The 17,296-nt window shown below is 67.2% G+C and overlaps 1 protein-coding gene across 1 annotated transcript; it reads left to right on the forward strand.

Annotated features, from left to right (window-relative positions):
- The first annotated feature begins 16 nt into the window (after positions 1–16).
- Positions 17–16,156, forward strand: SP7 (Sp7 transcription factor). Its single transcript, XM_052809385.1, is given in 3 exon segments — positions 17–186; positions 14,638–15,210; positions 15,212–16,156. Coding segments are annotated over 2 exon segments (996 nt in total). The 5' UTR covers positions 17–186; positions 14,638–14,739; the 3' UTR covers positions 15,737–16,156.
- The last annotated feature ends 1,140 nt before the right edge of the window (positions 16,157–17,296 follow it).

Below are 17,296 nucleotides of genomic sequence, written 5' to 3' on the forward strand. Positions count from 1 at the left end.
AGGAGGAGGAGGAGGAGGAAGGGGGGGGGGCGGGCGCGCCCGGCTCGCTGACGAGGCTGCCTAACCCCGCCGGTGACCGCCAAGGGCTGCCGAGGGAGGGAGCCGAGCGCCGCGGCCCCGGCCCCGCGGTCCGCCCCCGCCGCCGTGTCCGCCAATAGGATGCCGCCGCGGGAGGGAGAGTGACGGGTAGGGAGGCCAACGGGAAGCGAGGGCGGGACGGTGGAAGGGGGGGAGGGGGCGGGAGGGGCGCCGCCTCCGCTGCCCCGCCCCGTGGGGGAGGGGGAGCGCCGCGGGCGGTGGCCAATGGGGGAGCGGGGGGGGGGGGCCGGCGGTGGCGGGGGCCAATCGGCGCCCGCGCGGGCTCGCAGGGAGACCCCGTATGGGAGCGGCCGCGGCGGCGTGGGCCGCGGCGTGATGGGCGCGGGCCGCCGCCAATGGGTGGGGGGAGGCGGGGGCGGAGGAGGGATTGGCAGCGGGGAGCGCCAACCGGCCGCGCGGTTCGAGCCGCGGGGGAAGGCGGGCTCGCACACTGACGGGAGCGCTGACCAATCCTTCGCTCGGAGGCGTCGGCCGCGGCGGGGCGCCGCGCCAATGAGAACGGCGGTCCGTCTCAAACTGGCCAATAGGTGCCGCGGGGAGGCGGGGCGAGCGGCCGGGCTGCGCCCTTGGAGGGACGGCTTGGCGGCGCCGGGAATGTGGCGGAAAAGGCGCCATTTTGGCGCTGGCTCCGCCCCGGCCGCCGCCGCCGCTTTGCCGGGAGCCGGTCGCCCCACAGCCCCGGCGGCGTCCCCGCCGGCTCGGTAACCCGGGCCGTGTCGCGACAGTGCCGCTTTTCGCCCCCTTCCCCCCCTTTCCCCCCCTCCGTCAGCTTTTCCTGTCACGAGCCACCTCAGCCCTGTCGCGACAGCCGCCATCCGGGTGTGCGACTTGTCCTCACAGGCCCGCGGCAGGGGCCTCGTCGCTGTGTAAACATCCCCAGGGCCCCTGTCACCACAGCGGGCCCTGGAGTCCCTGTCACGACATGCCCCACGTCCTGTCACGGCACCCAGCCCTGTCATGACAGGGACTGTCACCGTGGGACGCCTGGGCCTCGCCCCTCCGTGCCTGCGGTCAACCCTGCTCTGGGCGGGTTTTTTTGGGGGGGAGTTCACAGCAAAAAGCCCCTGGTTTACGAAAAACGAGGTTTTTGAAGGCAAACGAGGTGTGAGGGTCCCCGGGGACGGGAGACGGGCACAGCCGGTGACAAACGAGGCGGGGGGGATGACACATGAGAGGTGACGTTTAAATTTCTTAATTTCTTTTTTTTTTTTTCTTTCTTTTGCTTTCCAGCATCAAAGCCGCCTGCCCCGCACGGCGCCGCGTCTCGTGTGTGTCCCCCCCCGACGCCCCGCTTTCCCACCCGCTGCCCGTCCCCACCGGCCACTGCCCTTTGATGTCCCCCAGTAACGGGCTGGGGGGGGGGTGTCACGGCGTGGGGGGCCCCCCCACCCCAGCACCCCCCCCACACACCCCACTGTTGATTTTGGAGGCACTGCCGAGGCCAGCGAGCCCCTCGCCCGGCGCCCCCGCCGGCCGCCCGGATGCCGTCTTCCCCGTGACCATTTTATTTTTCCACTTTTTTGGCCTAATTCCCTTCACTCCCGCAGCTGGAAAATTGCCGTCGCTCACCGCGACCTCACCCCCGCTTCCAGCGGAACCGTTTTATTTCGCCTTCTCGCCGCGGCACCGGCCCTACCGGCCGCCTGCGAACCCCCGGTGTCATTAAAACAACGCCGGATGAAGAGCAGAGACCCCCCCGCCCTGGGGAGGAGAAATAAAACCAAACCCCCCCCACCCCCAGCCGCTGCAGCTGGTGGGTTTTGGGGACAGCCCCTCATCCTGCCTCCGGCACCGTACGCAGCCTGTCCCCCAAAACCCTGGCAGTGGGAGGGGGCAACTGTCCTGCCCGCTGTCCCCTTGCCGTCGAGCAAAGCGGTGACTTTGTGTCCCCCCCCCCAAACCCCGTGCCGGCGGGGAGGCGGCCGCCGCTTCACCCCAGACCCCGCTGCGGCCTTGAAGTCGCCTCCGCCGCAGCCGTCAGGGGGCCAAGGCGGGGGGTCCCCGTCCCTGTGCCCCCCGCCGCGCCGAGCGAACGCGGCGATTCCTTTGATCCGGGCCCGCGTCCCGCCGGCTGCGGCGTCAGCGGCCGTGGATGGGACCGGTCCCCCGCCGTGCCTCAGTTTCCCCTCCTGACCCGCAGCGGTGTCACACGGGGACACAGAGCGTGCGTCCACCCAGCCCCGTGCCTCAGTTTCCCCTCTGGGGATTGCCAACGGTGCCGTGCCACCGGGGAAGGGGACAAACTCGTGGTTTCTTGGTTAGTTTGTCCCCATCGCGGCGTCCCCCGGGGTCGGTGACGCTGCCGGGGTTGCGCTTCGCAGCCCCCTGCCCCCAAAAGAGCCGGGCCCGGCGGTGGGGAGGGCACAAGGTGGGTGGGGGGACGCGGGGACTGACCCCATCCTGTCACCGGGGCTGAGTCCTGGCCAACTCGTCACGTCACCGCGGCACGGGGCGAAGGCCAGATCTGCCTGTGCCTCCCCGGGGCGAAGGCTGCCTCCTCCTCCTCCTCCTCCTGCCCCCCCCACGCCTGGCAAGCCCCCGTCCTGCCCCGCTGCGGGGGGGACAATGGGGGACAAGGGTCCCTGTGGGCCTGGGGGAGGGGGCTGGGGGGCACGGGGGGGGGGGCTGGAGAGAGCCACCGCAGAGCCCCCACCCCACTAGACACACACCCCCCTCCCCGTTAGGGCCCCCCATTATTAGCACCCCTCACCCCCCCCCCGCCCCGCAGCACCCCATTACTCCCATCAGGATCTTCATCCCATTAACCCCCCACCAGTAGCCCCCCCAACCCATTAAGCCCCACCCAATTACCCCCACTGGGACCCTCTCCAGTAGCCCCCCCCCTCCATTAGGACCCCCACCCTTAACCCCCACCCTATTAGTACCCCCATTGCCCCCCCCCCATTACTCCCCATTGGGACACCCCCATCAATAACCCCCCACCCCAACTGGACCCCCCCAATCACCCCCCCACCCCAGTAACACCCCATTGCCCCCCACTCCCACTACCCCCACCGGGACCCCCCTCTCCAGTAGCCCACCCCCTCCCCAGTAGCACACCATTAACCCCGCTGCCGCCCCATCCCAGTAGCACCCAGCTGCCTCCCATTAGTCCCCCACCCCTTAGCACCCCAGCCCCCCAATCCCTCCCCAGACCCCTCTAGTCCCCCCCAGTCCCCTCTCAGTCCCTCCCAATCCCTCCCGGTCCCCTCCCAATCCCCATCCCAGTCCCCCCTCAATGCCCCGCAGTCCCCTCCAGTCTCTCCCAATCCTTCCCAGTCCCCCCCCAGGTCCCTCCCAATCCTTCTCAGTCCCTCCCAATCCCTCCCAATCCCCTCCCAATCCCCCTCCCAGTCCCCCCTCAATGCCCCGCAGTCCCCTCCAGTCCCTTCCAATCCTTCCCAGTCCCCCCCAGTCCCTCCCAATCCTTTCCAGTCCCCCCCCAGTCCCTCCCAATCCTTCCCAGTCCCCCCCCAGTCCCTCCCAGTCCCTCCCAGTCCCCAGTGGCCGCAGCCGGTCAGTGCCGCCCCCGGGCGCGGGTCTCTGCTGCCGCCTGGCGGGGGCGCCTGGCCCGGCTGTCCCCAGCCCTGTCCTTGTCCCCAACAATGTCCTTGTCCCCAACAATGTCCTGTCCCCAAACCTTTCCAGTCCTGTCCTGACCCCAAACATCTCCTGTCCTGGCCCCAACAGTGTCCTGACCCCAAACATCTCCTGTCCTGTCCAGTCCCCAAACCTGTCCTTGTCCCCAACAATGTCCCCAGCCCTGTCCTGTCCCCAACAGTGTCCCCAGCCCTGTCCTGTCCCCAACAGTGTCCTGTCCCCAACAGCGTCCTGTCCCCAACAGCGTCCTGTCCTGTCCCCAACCCTGTCCTTGTCTCCAACAATGTCCCCAACCCTGCCCTGTCTCCAGCCCTGTCCTGTCCCCAACAATGTCCTGGCCTGTCCCCAACCCTCTCCTGTTCCCAACAGCGTCCTGTCCAGTCCCCAACCCTGTCCTTGTCCCCAACAATGTCCTGTCCCCAAACCTTTCCAGTCCTGTCCTGACCCCAAACATCTCCTGTCCTGTCCCCAACAACGTCCTTGTCTCCAACAATGTCCCCAACCCTGCCCTGTCTCCAGCCCTGCCTTGTCCCCAACCCTCTCTTGTCCTGTCCCCAACCCTGTTCTGACCCCAACCCTCTCCTGTCACCAGCTCTGTCCTGTTCAGTCTTGTCCCCAATCCTGTCCTTGTCCCCATCCCCATCCCTGTCATTTCCCAAAGCTATCCCTGTCCCCAACCTTGTTAACGCCCTGTCTTTTTCCTGTGCTTGCTCCTGTCCCCATGCCTGTCCCCAACACTACCCCTGTCCTGTCCCAGTTCCTCTCCCCCATTCCCATCCTTGGCTCTGTCCTGTCCTGAACCTTGTCAGTGTCCCTGTCTTGTCCCCATCTCTGTCCCGTCCCTGTCCCCAGACCTCTCTCTTTCCCCAACCCTGTCCCGTCCCTGTTAGCTCTGTCACTGTTCTCATCCCTGTCCCTGTCTTGTCCCCAACCCTGTCCCTGTCCCATTCACAACCCTGTCCCTAACCCAGTCCCCATCCCCATCCTTGTCCCTGTCCCCATCCTTCCTCCCTGTCACCATCTCCATCGCTGTCCCTGTCCCGTCCCCATCCCTGTCCCCATCTCACACCGTCTGTGTTAGCGCTGGGGACACAGGACGGGGGACTAAGGAGCCCTCAGCTCTGGCCAGGGAGGCAGACCAGTATGGGGGCAAACTGGGATGGGGAATGGGGGGCACTGGGACCAGCCTGGGGGGGAACAGGGGCACTGGGGACAGGTAATGGGGGGCACTGGGACCAGTCTGGTAGGGAATGGGGGACGCGTGGGATGAGGAATGTGGGCACTGGGACCAGCCTGGGGGGAACAGGGACACTGGGGTAGGTAATGGGGGCACTGAGACTAGTCTGGTAGGGAATGTGGGCACTGGGACCAGTCTGGAAGTGAATGGGGGGCACTGGGACCCAGCCTGGGGGGAACAGGGGCACTGGGGTAGGTGATCGGGGTACTGAGACCAGTCTGGAAGTGAATGAGGGCACTGGGATGAGGAATGTGGGCACTGGGGTGGGTAATGGGGGCACTGGGACCAGTCTGGAAGTGAATGGGGATGCTGGGATCAGTCTGAAGTGAATGGGGACACTGGGATGAGGAATGGGGGCATTGGGGACCAATCTGGAAGTGAATGGGGACACTGGGATAGGAATGGGGGGCACTGGGACCAGCCTGGGGGGAACAGGGGCACTGGGGTAGGTAATCAGGGTACTGAGACCAGTCTGGAAGTGAATGAAGGCACTGGGATGAGGAATGTGGGCACTGGGGGTGGGTAATGGGGGCACTGGGACCAGTCTGGAAGTGAATGTGGGGCACTGGGACCAGTCTGGAAGTGAATGGGGACACTGGGATGAGGAATGGGGGCATTGGGACCAGTCTGGAAGTGAATGGGGGACACTGGGATGAGGAATGGGGGCACTGGGACCAGCCTAGGGGGAACAGGGGCACTGGGGTAGGTAATGGGGGCACTGAGACCAGTCTGGTAGGGAATGGGGACACTGGGACCAGTCTGGAAGTGAATGGGGACACTGGGATGAGGAATGGGGGCACTGGGGTGGGTAATGGGGGCACTGGGACCAGTCTGGAAGTGAATGGGGTCACTGGGGGTGGTAATGGGGACACTGGGACCAGTCTGGGAAGTGAACAGGGACACTGGGATGAGGGAATGGAGGTGCTCAGCCCAGTCGGGGGGGGGGTGGTGGCAGAGGCACTGGGGTGGGTAACGCTGACACTGGGACCAGTCTGGGAGGAAATGGGGAAACGGGGGCGGGTCACAGGGGCAGTGGGGCGGGTGGGTGGGGGGCAGTGGGAGCAGCCTGGGGTGCCCAGCCCCCCGGGCCCCCCCGGGGGCGTCCCCCCGGCTCCCCCCCGCAGGTCGCGGCCCGCAGAGGAATCAGGGCGACGCCGGGCGACTCCCAGCAATTTTGGGTTGGGAACCGCAGAAATGCAGCCTGGAGCGAGCCAGGCCCGGCCCGACCGCGGGGACAGGGACGGGGACCGGGACAGGGCATGGCCCCGGGGGGGGGGGGGGGGCCAAGGGCACTGGGGGGGGGTGTCCTTGGCAGCCTGGGGGGGGCCACAGGGCTTGGGGGGGACCTGGGAGGACCCAAGGCACCACGGTCCCCGGCAGTTTGGGGGGACCCAGGGCATCATGGGGGGGGTCTCAGGGCCGGGGGGGTGTCCCTGGCAGCTTGGGGGGGAGTCCCAGGACACCATGGGGGGGGTCCCTGGCAGCTTGGATCATGGGGGGGTCTCAGGGCCGGGGGGGTGTCCCTGGCAGCTTGGGGGGGAGTCCCAGGACACCATGGGGGGGGTCCCTGGCAGCTTGGGGGGGGTCTTAGGGCTTGGGGGGGGGACCCAGATTGCCATGGAGAGGGGGGTCCTTGGCAGCCTAGGGGGGACCCACGGCACTATGGCAGCTTGGGGGGGGGGGAGCCTCTTGGCAACCTGGGGGGGGTCCTCTGGCAGCTGGAGGGGGGTCAGGGCCCCCAGTGCCACCCCCGCGGCCACCGCTGCCACCGCTTTGATGCGGCTTCTGCACCGCAGCGCAATGAGAGCCACATGGCGGGGGGGGGGGGGTGAACGGGGTGGGGGGGGAGGGATGGATGGGGGGACAGATGGGGGACAGACGGACGGAGTTGTAGATCGGGGGGGGGGGGGGCTCCTCCGTGGTACCTGGGGTCCATCCCCGTCACCCCGAGGTCTGTCCTGCCAGCCTGGGGGTCCGTCCCTGCCCCCCCCCCCCCCCCCGGGGTCCGTCCCCCGTGTCCCCACGGGCCAGGCCTGTCCCCCGTGGCCACCGCAGTTATTTCCAGCCCGGCCGGGGGATAATTAGAGGGTGGGAAGGAAGCGCCACGGGCGTGGGCACGGCTTGGCCCCGGGGCAACCTCTGCCCCGGCTTCCCCGGGGCCTGGGGACCCCCCCCAGCCCCCCCCCCCGGACCCCCAGGTCTCTCCAGGTCCCTCCTGGTCCCCCTTGTCTTTTTGGGTCTCCCTCTGTCCCCAAGGGTCCCCCCACAGCCCCAATGTCCCTTCAGGTCCCTCCAGATCCCCTGGGTCCCCCCGGGTGCCCCTGGTGCTTGTGGGTCCTTCCATGACCCCATGGGGCCCCCCCAATCTCCCCCATGTCCCCTTAGGTACCCCATATCCCCCTGGGTCCCCCATGACCCCATGGGACCCCCAATCTTCCCCATGTCTCCTATGACCCCATGGGTCCCCCCCCAATCTCCCCCATGTCCCCCTGGGTCCCCCCAAATCTCCCCCATGTCCCCTATGACCCCATGGGTCCCCCCAGTTTCCCCCATGTCCCCTATGACCCCATGGGTCCCCCCAATTTCCCCCATGTCCCCCTGGGTCCCCCATGACCCCATGGGTCCCTCCAGGTCCCCCATGTTCCCCTGGGACCCCCCAGGTCCCCCCATGTCCCCTGTGTACTCATGGACCCCCCAGATCCCCCCTATTCCCCTCCTGTCTCCCCCCCATGCCCTACAGGTCCCCCCATGCCCTATAGGCCCCCCCAGACCCTATGGGTCCCCCCCCAGACCCTCATCTCCCCCCCCACTTCCACAGCAGGGCTGAACTTGGGGGAGCGGTGGGACGCCGGGGGGCCACTCGAACACTTGGGTCCCCCACATCGGTGGGGAGGCCAAGCCAGCAGGGTGCTTGGGGGGGGGGGGGGAATGCTCAACCCCGCTATGAGCCCTCAGAGACTCCCCGCCGTCGTCCCCCCCCCGTCCCCACGGCCGGCTGGAGCCCGCGGGCGCTGGCACGCCGTGGCCGGCGCACCCACACGCGCTGGGGCCGCCGCTATTTCGGGGCCTCCGACCGCAAGAGAAACATCCGGGGGCCGGAGAACGGCGGGGGGGTCAAGGGACAGAGGGGACGCGGTGGCCACCGCCGCCAAGCGGGGTGGGGGCGCGTGGGGCCACCCCCGGTGTCCCCCGGCTGGCGGCCTGCCATGGGGCATGGGGACATTCTGTTATGGGGGGGGGGCTTGGGGACACTGTGCCATTGGGGACACCAGGCTGGGGGGCTTGGGGACACTGTGCTGGGGGGGGTACCACACTCCCAGTGCCCCATTCCCAGTGCTCCCTATTCTCAGTGCCCCCAGTCCCCATCCCCAGTGCTCCCTATTCTCAATACCCTCAGTCCCCATGTCCCAACACCCCCAGTCCCCATTCCCAGTGCTCCCCATTCGCAGTACTGCCGGTCCCTATTCCCAGTACTCCCAGTCCCCACTCCCAGTGCCCCCACCCGCGCACACATGGAAGCGATTCGTGGGCTGATTTTCGCTCCCCTTTGAAGGGCCGCGGTGCCCCCAGCCCAGCTGCTGGCGCTTACCGCAGGACGCCTGGGTCCCCGTGCTCCGCGCAAGGGGGGGGCATGGTTACAGCTGGGGGGGGGAAGGTGTCCCCCGGCCCCTGGGGACAGGCACCAGGATGGGGACACCTCCGGCCCTGCCTGGGGACTGCAACCTCCATCCTGCTGAGACCCCCCCATACTCATGTCACGGGGGCTAAACTCCCTCCCTATGCTCCTGCCATGGGGGCTGAGACCCCCCCAAACTCATGTCACGGGGGCTGAAATCCCCCCCATACTCCTGCCATGGGGGCTGAGATCCCCCCAAAACTCATGTCATGGGGATGAGACCCCCGCATACTCCTGCCATGGGGGCTGAGACCCCCCAAACTCATGTCACGGGGGCTGAAATCCCCCCCATACTCCTGCCATGGGGGCTGAGACCCCCCCAAACTCATGTCACGGGGGCTGAGCTGGGCTGATAGATGTGGGTAAATGAGTCAGGGATGGGGGGGAAGGAGGGAGGGATGGAGGTGGGAAGGGAAGGATGGAGAAGGACAGGAGGGATGGAAGGATGGATGGATGGAGGGATGGACGGAGGATGGACAGCCGACGGAGGGAAGCAGAACCAGAGGACGGGCCGTGGGGAAGGAGCCCCCCCCTCCCGTCTCCCCCCGCCCCCGCGAACGAACCCAGGCGTCCGGCCGGGGTATAAATACCCGGGTAATTGCGGGGGCCCCGAGTGCGGCCGTGGGGCCCGTGGGCGGCCGGGCCCGGCGCCGCCCTGTAATCAGCCCCCGCCGCCGCCAGCCCTCGCATCCCCCCCCCCGCTCCCCTCGGCGGGCGACCGCCAAGCTTTGAAGGGTCCCGGGGGACACGGGGGGGGTCCCCGCCACCCCTAAGCCGGCGGGAGGCCCAAACCCCAATTTGCACCCCCATCTAGGGGACCCAGGCGTTCGGGTGGCTCCCAACTCCCCCCGCCTCGTCCCGCGGTGAACCAAACCCTCGTGGTTGACGTCGGTGGGAGCCAAACCCCTGTGACCCCGCCAAAAAAGCCCACGGGGTGCCCCCACCCCGCCGGCTGAGGAAGAGGAGGGATGGAGCGGCCGTCCCAGTTTGCTCCCAGTCGTGGGCAGTGGGAGCCCTGGCGAAGGGGGGGGGACCGAAGGGGGGGGGACGGTGGTTGCGGCCTTCGGCGGGCGGCCGCGGCGCCGGCGGCTCCGGAGCGGAAAGCCCTGACTCAGGGCTGGGAAAGGGCCCCGCTGGCTCCAAACGGCCGTGTCGGGGGAAAAAAATAGGAAAGGGGGAAAATAAAAAAGAAAAGGGGAAAACAGGAAGAAAAGGGGGGAAAAAAAGGGGGAGAAAAAAGAAAAAGGGGGGGAAGAGTGGTTGGAATAACTCCTCCATAGTGGGGAAACTGAGGCATGGGGGGATCCCCAGCCCCATCTCCAGGGCCACTCGTGTCCCTGTCCCCAACCCTGCTCCCTGCAAGTGTCCCTTGTCCCTGTCCCCAGCTCTGCCCCTCCAAGTCATTCCCTCCGTGCTCTCCCCCATCCCCGTCCCCATCCCTGGCCCTCCCGGCCCCATCCGAGCTCCATCCCACCCCATCCCCATCCTTGGCTCCTGTCCCCATCCCTGCTCCCCCAGCCCCATTCCTGGTCCCTCCAGTTCCAACCCTGGTCCCCTCTCGTCCCCATCCCTGCTCCATCCACATCCCATCCCATCCTGGGTCCTGTCTTGGCCCCATCCCTCCTTGGTCCCCACCCTGTCCCCATCCCTATCCTGTCCCTGTCCTCAGCCCTTGTCCCCCCCATCCCAGACCCTCATCCCCATCCCTGCTCCATCCCCACTGGCACCTTTTTGGGGTGGTTTCGCCCCATCTCACCCCCGCAGATCCTGGAGTGACAGGCTGACGAGCCCCTGGGTGCCCCCAGGTCTCCCCTCCTCCTTTGTCCCTTTCTTCCCTTTCCCCTGTCCTTTCCCTTTCCCATCCCTCTCTTCCCCCTTTTCCTTTTTCCTTCCCAGCACTTTTCCCATCATCATCCCCTCCTTCCCCTTCCCTTTCCGCCCAGCCCTTTCTCCCCCTCTCCTTCCTCTGCCTTCCCCCTTTCCTCCCCAGCCTCTTCTCCCCTCTTTTCCTTTGCCTTTTCCTTTTTCCCCTTCCCCTCCTGCCAGCGCAGCCCCTCTGCGCTTCCCTCCCCCTCCCCACTCCTCTCCCCTTCTCTCCCCCCTCCTCCTGCCCCCCCATCCCCGTCCCTGTCCCCCAGCCCCCACCTCCCTCCCCCGGCCTTCAGCCTCCCTGTCTTCCTCCCTTCACAACTTTTTTCTTTACTTCCTTCTTTTCTTTTCCTTACATCTTTTTTCTTTTCCTTTCTCCTTTCCTTTCTTCTCCTTATCTCTTCTTTTTTTCCTAATTTCTTTCCCTTTTTCTATTCCTTGTTCTTTTTCCTCAGACTCTTTTCCTTCTTTTTCCCTTCCTCTTTTCCTGTCCCTTCCTTTTCCCTTTCCTTTTCCCTTTCCCCTTCCCCCTGCCCTTCCCCCGACACCCCCCCCTCCCCGTTTCTCCCCCCCCCCCCAGCGAGGGGCGGTTCGGGGCAGGGCTCCCGGCCCCGGTCCCGGCCCGGCCCAGCCCCGCCGCAGCGGCACAGCGGGGCGGGCGGCCGCCGCGGAGCTCCCTCCCTCCCGCACCGAGCCCCGGGACACCGGCACCCCGAGATACCGGCACCCCGAGATACCGGCACCCCGAGATACCGGCACCCCGGGATAGCGGCACCCCGGGACACCCGCATCCCCGCGGCCGGTCCCCCCATCCCCGGCATCCCCGGACCCGCGGAGCCCCGGAGCGCGGTGAGGAGCCCCGGGACAGGGATCCTTCGGGATGAGGGACATCCCCCACGCCGGGACAGGGACCCTTCGGGATATGGGACCCGCTCCACGAGGGGTGGGGGGGTGGGGGGGAGACCCCCCCGGGGTACGGGACCTGCCAGGACAGGGACCCTCGGGGGACGGGGGGGGAGCCCCCCCGGGGCTGGGACACTCTGGGATGGGGGACCCCCCCGCCCCGGGACAGGGACCCCGCAGGATGGGGGACGCTCCTGGGATATGGGACCCTCTGGGGAGGGTGGCCCCCCCACCACCGGGGCAGGGACCCTCCAGGACAAGGACCCCCTCCAGGATGGGGGAGCCCCCCGGGATACGGGACCCTCCCAGGATAGGGGATCCCCCTGGGACAGGACACCCCCCCCCCCCAGGAAAGGAGACCCCCCTCGAGTCAGGAAGGGTCCCCTGGGATATGGGACCCCCCCGGGAAGGGGGACACCCCCCCCCCCGCCATGGCACTTGGCCTGGAGAGGACCCAGGCGTCCAGGTTGGTGGCTTCAGGGATATTTTCAGTGCCGGGACTTTGTGGCTCTTTCCAGACGGGTGTCGTGTCCTGTCCCCGTCCCCCCCAGCCCCACCCTGTCACCACTGCCACCCCCACACGGGCCACCAAGACCCAGCCCGGGGACCGCCGGGGTCCTGCAGCACTGGGGGACCCCGGGGTGCTGGCAGCGAGCGGATGGGGCCGCTGTGCCCCAGGACCTGGCGCTGGGGACAGGTTTGTCCCCAAGGGCCATTGCCCCCCCAACCTGAGGATGGGGACACGTCTGTCCCCAGGGCCACGGCACCCCCAGACCAGCTGATGGGAACATGTCCGTCCCCAGGAGTCTGGCACCCCTTGGGGGGGGGGGGGGACACACACATCTGTCCCCGAGGCCACGGTGATGGGGCCACGTCTGTCCCTGGCACAGGGCCACCCTGGGACGCGCAGGTCCCTGGGAGGACACTGGGCTGGCACCAGAGGCCACTGTGGTCCCTGGGAGCCGTGGGGACCAGGAGATGGGGACCCAGTGCCCCCCATCCCCATACGGGGCCTGATCCCCCCCCCCCGCCACTGTCCCTGTGCCCACAGGGGACACATTGGTGTCCCCCACCCCAGCAGGACCCGCACCCTGCCATCCCCAGGGAGGGGACGGGGACACGGGGATGGCGCCAAGTGCCACCTTCACCCCAAACTGTCCCCCCACTGGGGACGGCTCCACCGTGTGAGCAGGGGGAGCCAGGGCCCCCGGTGACGGGGTGTCCCGGACATCTGGGATCACGGGACAGGGAGAGGGGGGAAGCTGGGGCCGAGCGAGGACGGGCGCTGGCAGGGTGGCCTGGGGGGGTCACGGGCATGGTGGCAGGGGAAACTGAGGCAGGGGCTAGGGGGGCACCCACTGGGATCGGGGCTGGGAGCAGCAGCACATCAGGGATGGGGATGGGGACCAGGGACTGGGACGGGGTTTGGGGAACAGGGACTGGGGTCAGAAAACAAGGGCTGGGGTCTGGGGACAGGGCTGGGGTTTGGGGGACAAGGGACTGGGGACTTGGGGGATCAGGGACTGGGATTTGGGGACCAGGGCCTGGAGATCAAGGACAAGGGACTGGGAATTGGGGACCAGGGACCCCCAGAGCAGGGGCTGGACCCATCCCACCCCGGGTAGCTGCTCCAGAGCAGTGGGGGGACACACACGCAGGAAGGGTCGGTGTCCCTGACACAGCAGAGGCCACGCAGAGCCACGAAGCCACCAGCTGTCACCCCCCCCCCAAGCAGCCCTGCAGCAGCCACTCATGCACCGAGCTCACGCCGTTCTCAGCCCGCAGCTCCTGGCTCCCCGGGGCGCCTGCCCTGCTCCTAATTTCCCGGCGCAAGCGGAGCTGATTTATGGGAGGTTTACACTATTTTAAGCGTGCCTCCGTTAGACGCTCGCCCTGGTTTTAATTACCTCGGCTCTCGCGGCAGGGCAGCGTTCCCGGGGCACAGGCCTGGCCCTTGTTATCCTTGGAAAACCGGGAGCGCGCTGCGGCCGCGGCCGGGGCCGGCTTAAAAATAGGCGCAATAACCACGGCAAAAGGGGGGGGGACACCCCCCCCCCCCCCCAAAAAAAGCTGGAAAAGCCACAAAGTGGGTGAAGGGGAGGGATAAATTTAAAAAAATTAAAATAAAGGGAAAAACTAGGGTTGGGGGGGGACCAGCTCATGACGCCCGGTCTCAGCCCGCGGCAGCTGAAAGCCATGAAGGGCATAAAAGCAGAGGAAGTCGCCCGGGGAGGGGGGAGGCCACAGTATAATTCGATTAAAAGGCCATAAAGGCAGAAGGAGCCGAGATTGGGAGCAGGGGGAGGCCGGGGGGTGGTGGTGAGGGGGGCCCCCCACCACCGCCAGCACAACCCTGCTATTAGCCCTTGGAGAAGCCCCTGCGAGGATCCCTCTGCTCTTGGGGTGGAGATGGGGTGTTCTCAGCTCTGGGAGGTGGGGGGAAACTGAGGCACGAGGGATTGGGGAGCACTGGGGGGGTGGTGAGGTGAGGAGGGAGGTGAGGGGTGTCGTGGCAGGGCTGGGTGTAGCCGGGGTGCGGGTGCTGCCTGGGGCTGGGTGCCCCATGATGCTGGGTACCCCACGGGGCTGAGTGCCCCACTGCACTGGGTGCCCATCGCCCTGGGTGCCCCATGGTCCTCGATACCCCAATACAGGGTGCCCCATCACACCAGTTGCCCCATCGCACTGGGTGCCCCATTGCACCAGGCACCTTACAGCACCGGGTACCCCCCAGCACTAGTTACCCCATTGCACTGGGTGCCCATCGCCCTGGGTGCCCCATGGTCCTCGATACCCCAATACAGGGTGCCCCATCGCACCAGTTACCCCATTGCACTGGGTGCCCCGTGGTCCTCGATACCCCAATACAGGGTGCCCTGTAGTGCTGAGTGCCCCATCGCACCAGTTACCCCATTGCACTGGGTGCCCATCGCCCTGGGTGCCCCGTGGTCATCGATACCCCAATACAGGGTGCCCCATAGTGCTGGGTGCCCCATCGCACCAGTTACCCCATCGCACCAGTTACCCCATTGCACTGGGTGCCCCGTGGTCCTCAATACCCCAATACAGGGTGCCCCATAGCGCTGAGTGCCCCATCGCACCAGTTACCCCATCGCACTGGGTGCCCCATGGCACCAGGCACCTTACGACACCGGGTGCCCCCCAGCACTAGTTACCCCATTGCACTGGGTGCCCCCGCCTCTTTTCTCTCCTTCCCCCCAGCACCCTAACACCCATCTCCCTCTTCCCACAGGCCACCAGGCACCATGGCCCCGTGCCCCCGCTGACGCCGACCCCACCACCTCGGGGTGCTCCCACCCATCGTCCCCCCGCCACCACCACCGCCGCCGCCGCCATGGGTGACTCCTACACGGCCGCCTTCCCCAGCGCCCCGGGGCTGCTCTCGCCCTCGGCCAGCCCCCAGGCATCGCCCGGTCCCTACGGCCCCGACTACGGCCCCTTCGGCCACCCCTTCCCGGCACCCACCGGCGCCCAGGAGGTGCTGGGTGCCCCCGTGGTGGTGACGGCCAAGGGACACCCACCGGGCGACTGCCTGCCGGGCGTCTACCCCTCGCTGGAGATGCCGCATCCCTACGGCTCCTGGTACAAGGGCGGCATCGGCGGGGGGCTGCCGGGGGGCTCGGGGCCGGCAGCACCCTCCTGGTGGGACGTGCACCCTAACGGGGGCTGGCTGGGGGGGCCGGCGGGCGCCGAGGGGCTGCAGGGCTCGCTGCAGGGCCAGCCCACCCTCAGCCCCCCGCTTCCCACTTACGGCTCCGATTTCGGGGCTCTCAACCCCCCCCCCTACACCAGTAACCCCGCCGCGCCCCCCCACCCCTAAAACCAACCCGGGCGAAACCCCTAAGGGACCACGCGGCGGTTCGTTAGGGGGTCGTCCGGCCTGCGATTGTCCTAATTGCCAAGAGTTGGAGCGTTTGGGGGGTCCGGGAGGATCCCGACGGAAGCCGGTTCATAGCTGCCACATTCCGGGATGCGGGAAGGTGTACGGCAAAGCATCCCACCTGAAGGCCCACCTGCGCTGGCACACGGGCGAGCGTCCCTTCGTCTGCAACTGGCTTTTCTGCGGCAAACGGTTCACCCGTTCCGACGAGCTGGAACGGCACGTCCGTACCCACACGCGGGAGAAAAAATTCACGTGTCTCCTTTGCAGCAAGCGTTTTACCCGTAGCGATCATCTCAGCAAGCATCAGAAGACCCACGCTGAAGCCGGACCCCCCAAACCCCCCCCCGGCACTGGTGGGGAGCAGCCCCCCGCTTCTCCTCGGCAGCCTCCGGCTTCTCCCGGTAAAGATGCCGGTAGTCCCGAGGCCGGCAGTTTGTTGGAGATTTGAGCCTTCGTCCTCCATCCTCATCCTCCTCTGCGCCGCTGGGGATATTTATTACGGGGTGCTGCCCCCCCCCCCCCCAAAACCCTGCATCCCCCCCCACCCTGGGGCTGGTGGCAGCTCCTCGTTAGCAATTATAATTTATGTCTTAAATTATGGGCGGGGGGTCTCCGAGCACTCTAAGGCTCACTGGGGGGGGTGTTAAGGTGAGACCCCCCCTCTTTCTCCCCCCCCCCCAACTTCTTGCCCCCAAAACCTCACCGGCCGCCTCGCACCCCCGCACAGAGCTCAGGGACAGGGTTCGCCCCTTCTCCTCCGCCTCCGGCCTCGTTAGCACGCCAAGTTCGTTAGGCACTAATGTAACGGACCCCCCTCTCCTTTTTCCTGGCTGCCCCCCCCCCCAAAGCAATAAAGGGATTGCTAAGGCGTGAAAGCAGAGCCGTGCCCCGTTCTCCTGCGCCAGCAGGGCTGAGGCCAGGCAGCTTCATCACAGGGATGGGCTCTGCCTTCCTCCCACGCTCCTCCTCTGCTGCGGCCCTCAGTGCTCAAAGGGAAACTGAGGCACGGAGGGGATGTGTCCCCCCCTCTCTAGGGGTGGCGGGAGCTGAGCAGGGTTGGGGACAATCCAGCTCTGTCCCCTTGTCCCCCACCCCTTATAGCCCCACGCCGCTGGCTCCTCACAGCCCCATACCCCTGTGGTCCCCCATCCCTCTCTCCCCAGGACCCTGTTGCCCCATGTCCCTTTGTCCCCATAGCCCCAAGACCTCAGGTCCCCATGGTCCCACGTCCCTTTTTCCTGTCTCTCCCCATTCCCAGGGCCCCATGGTCCCACGTCCCCGTAGCCGTGTCCCCAGGACCCCATTGTCCCATGTCCCTGTGTCCCCATGATACCATATCCCGGTGTCCCCACATCCCCACGGCCCCGTGGTCCCATATCCCTCTGCCCCCGTGTCCCCATAGCCCCATGTCCCCATATCCCTCTGTCCCTGTGTCCCCGTGTCCCCATGTCCCCAGGCTCGGGGATCGCCCCAAGCCGCTTTCGGGGACCCGACGGGACTTTTCCATCCCCACGTGGCAGCGGCGATCACACCAGCCTCGCCCCGCACACGCGTGTGCCCCGGCCTTGCGTGCCCACCCCGGCCAGCCACATGCGTGTCCCCCCCAGGACATCCATGCACAGGAACACGCGTGTGCACAGGAACAGCCAAGCCTTGCCTCGTGCCTCAGTTTCCCCACGGCAGCATCACAGCCAGGGGCCACGTGGCAGCACATGGGCACGTGGCGGGGCCACGTGTTACCGAGGACACCCCAATTTTGGGCACCGCAGGCTGGTGGGGACCCCACCCCTCCTCCCCCCCCCGCCACTGCCCTGGGCTCCTGCCAGCCCTTTGATGCGCCCAGCCCCGGTTTGGGGCTTTTCTGGGGTTTTTCAGAAAAAAAAAACCCCCACAAAAAGCCACGGAAAAAGGCAAAGTGAGGCGGAAACAGGCTTCTGCGCCAGCACGAAGTTGGGGGGGGACGACGGGGGGATGAAGGCAGCTGCTGGCACCCACCACCCCATGGGGG

This window comes from Harpia harpyja, chromosome 15, assembly GCF_026419915.1.
Source record: "Harpia harpyja isolate bHarHar1 chromosome 15, bHarHar1 primary haplotype, whole genome shotgun sequence".
Taxonomy (NCBI): domain Eukaryota; kingdom Metazoa; phylum Chordata; class Aves; order Accipitriformes; family Accipitridae; genus Harpia; species Harpia harpyja.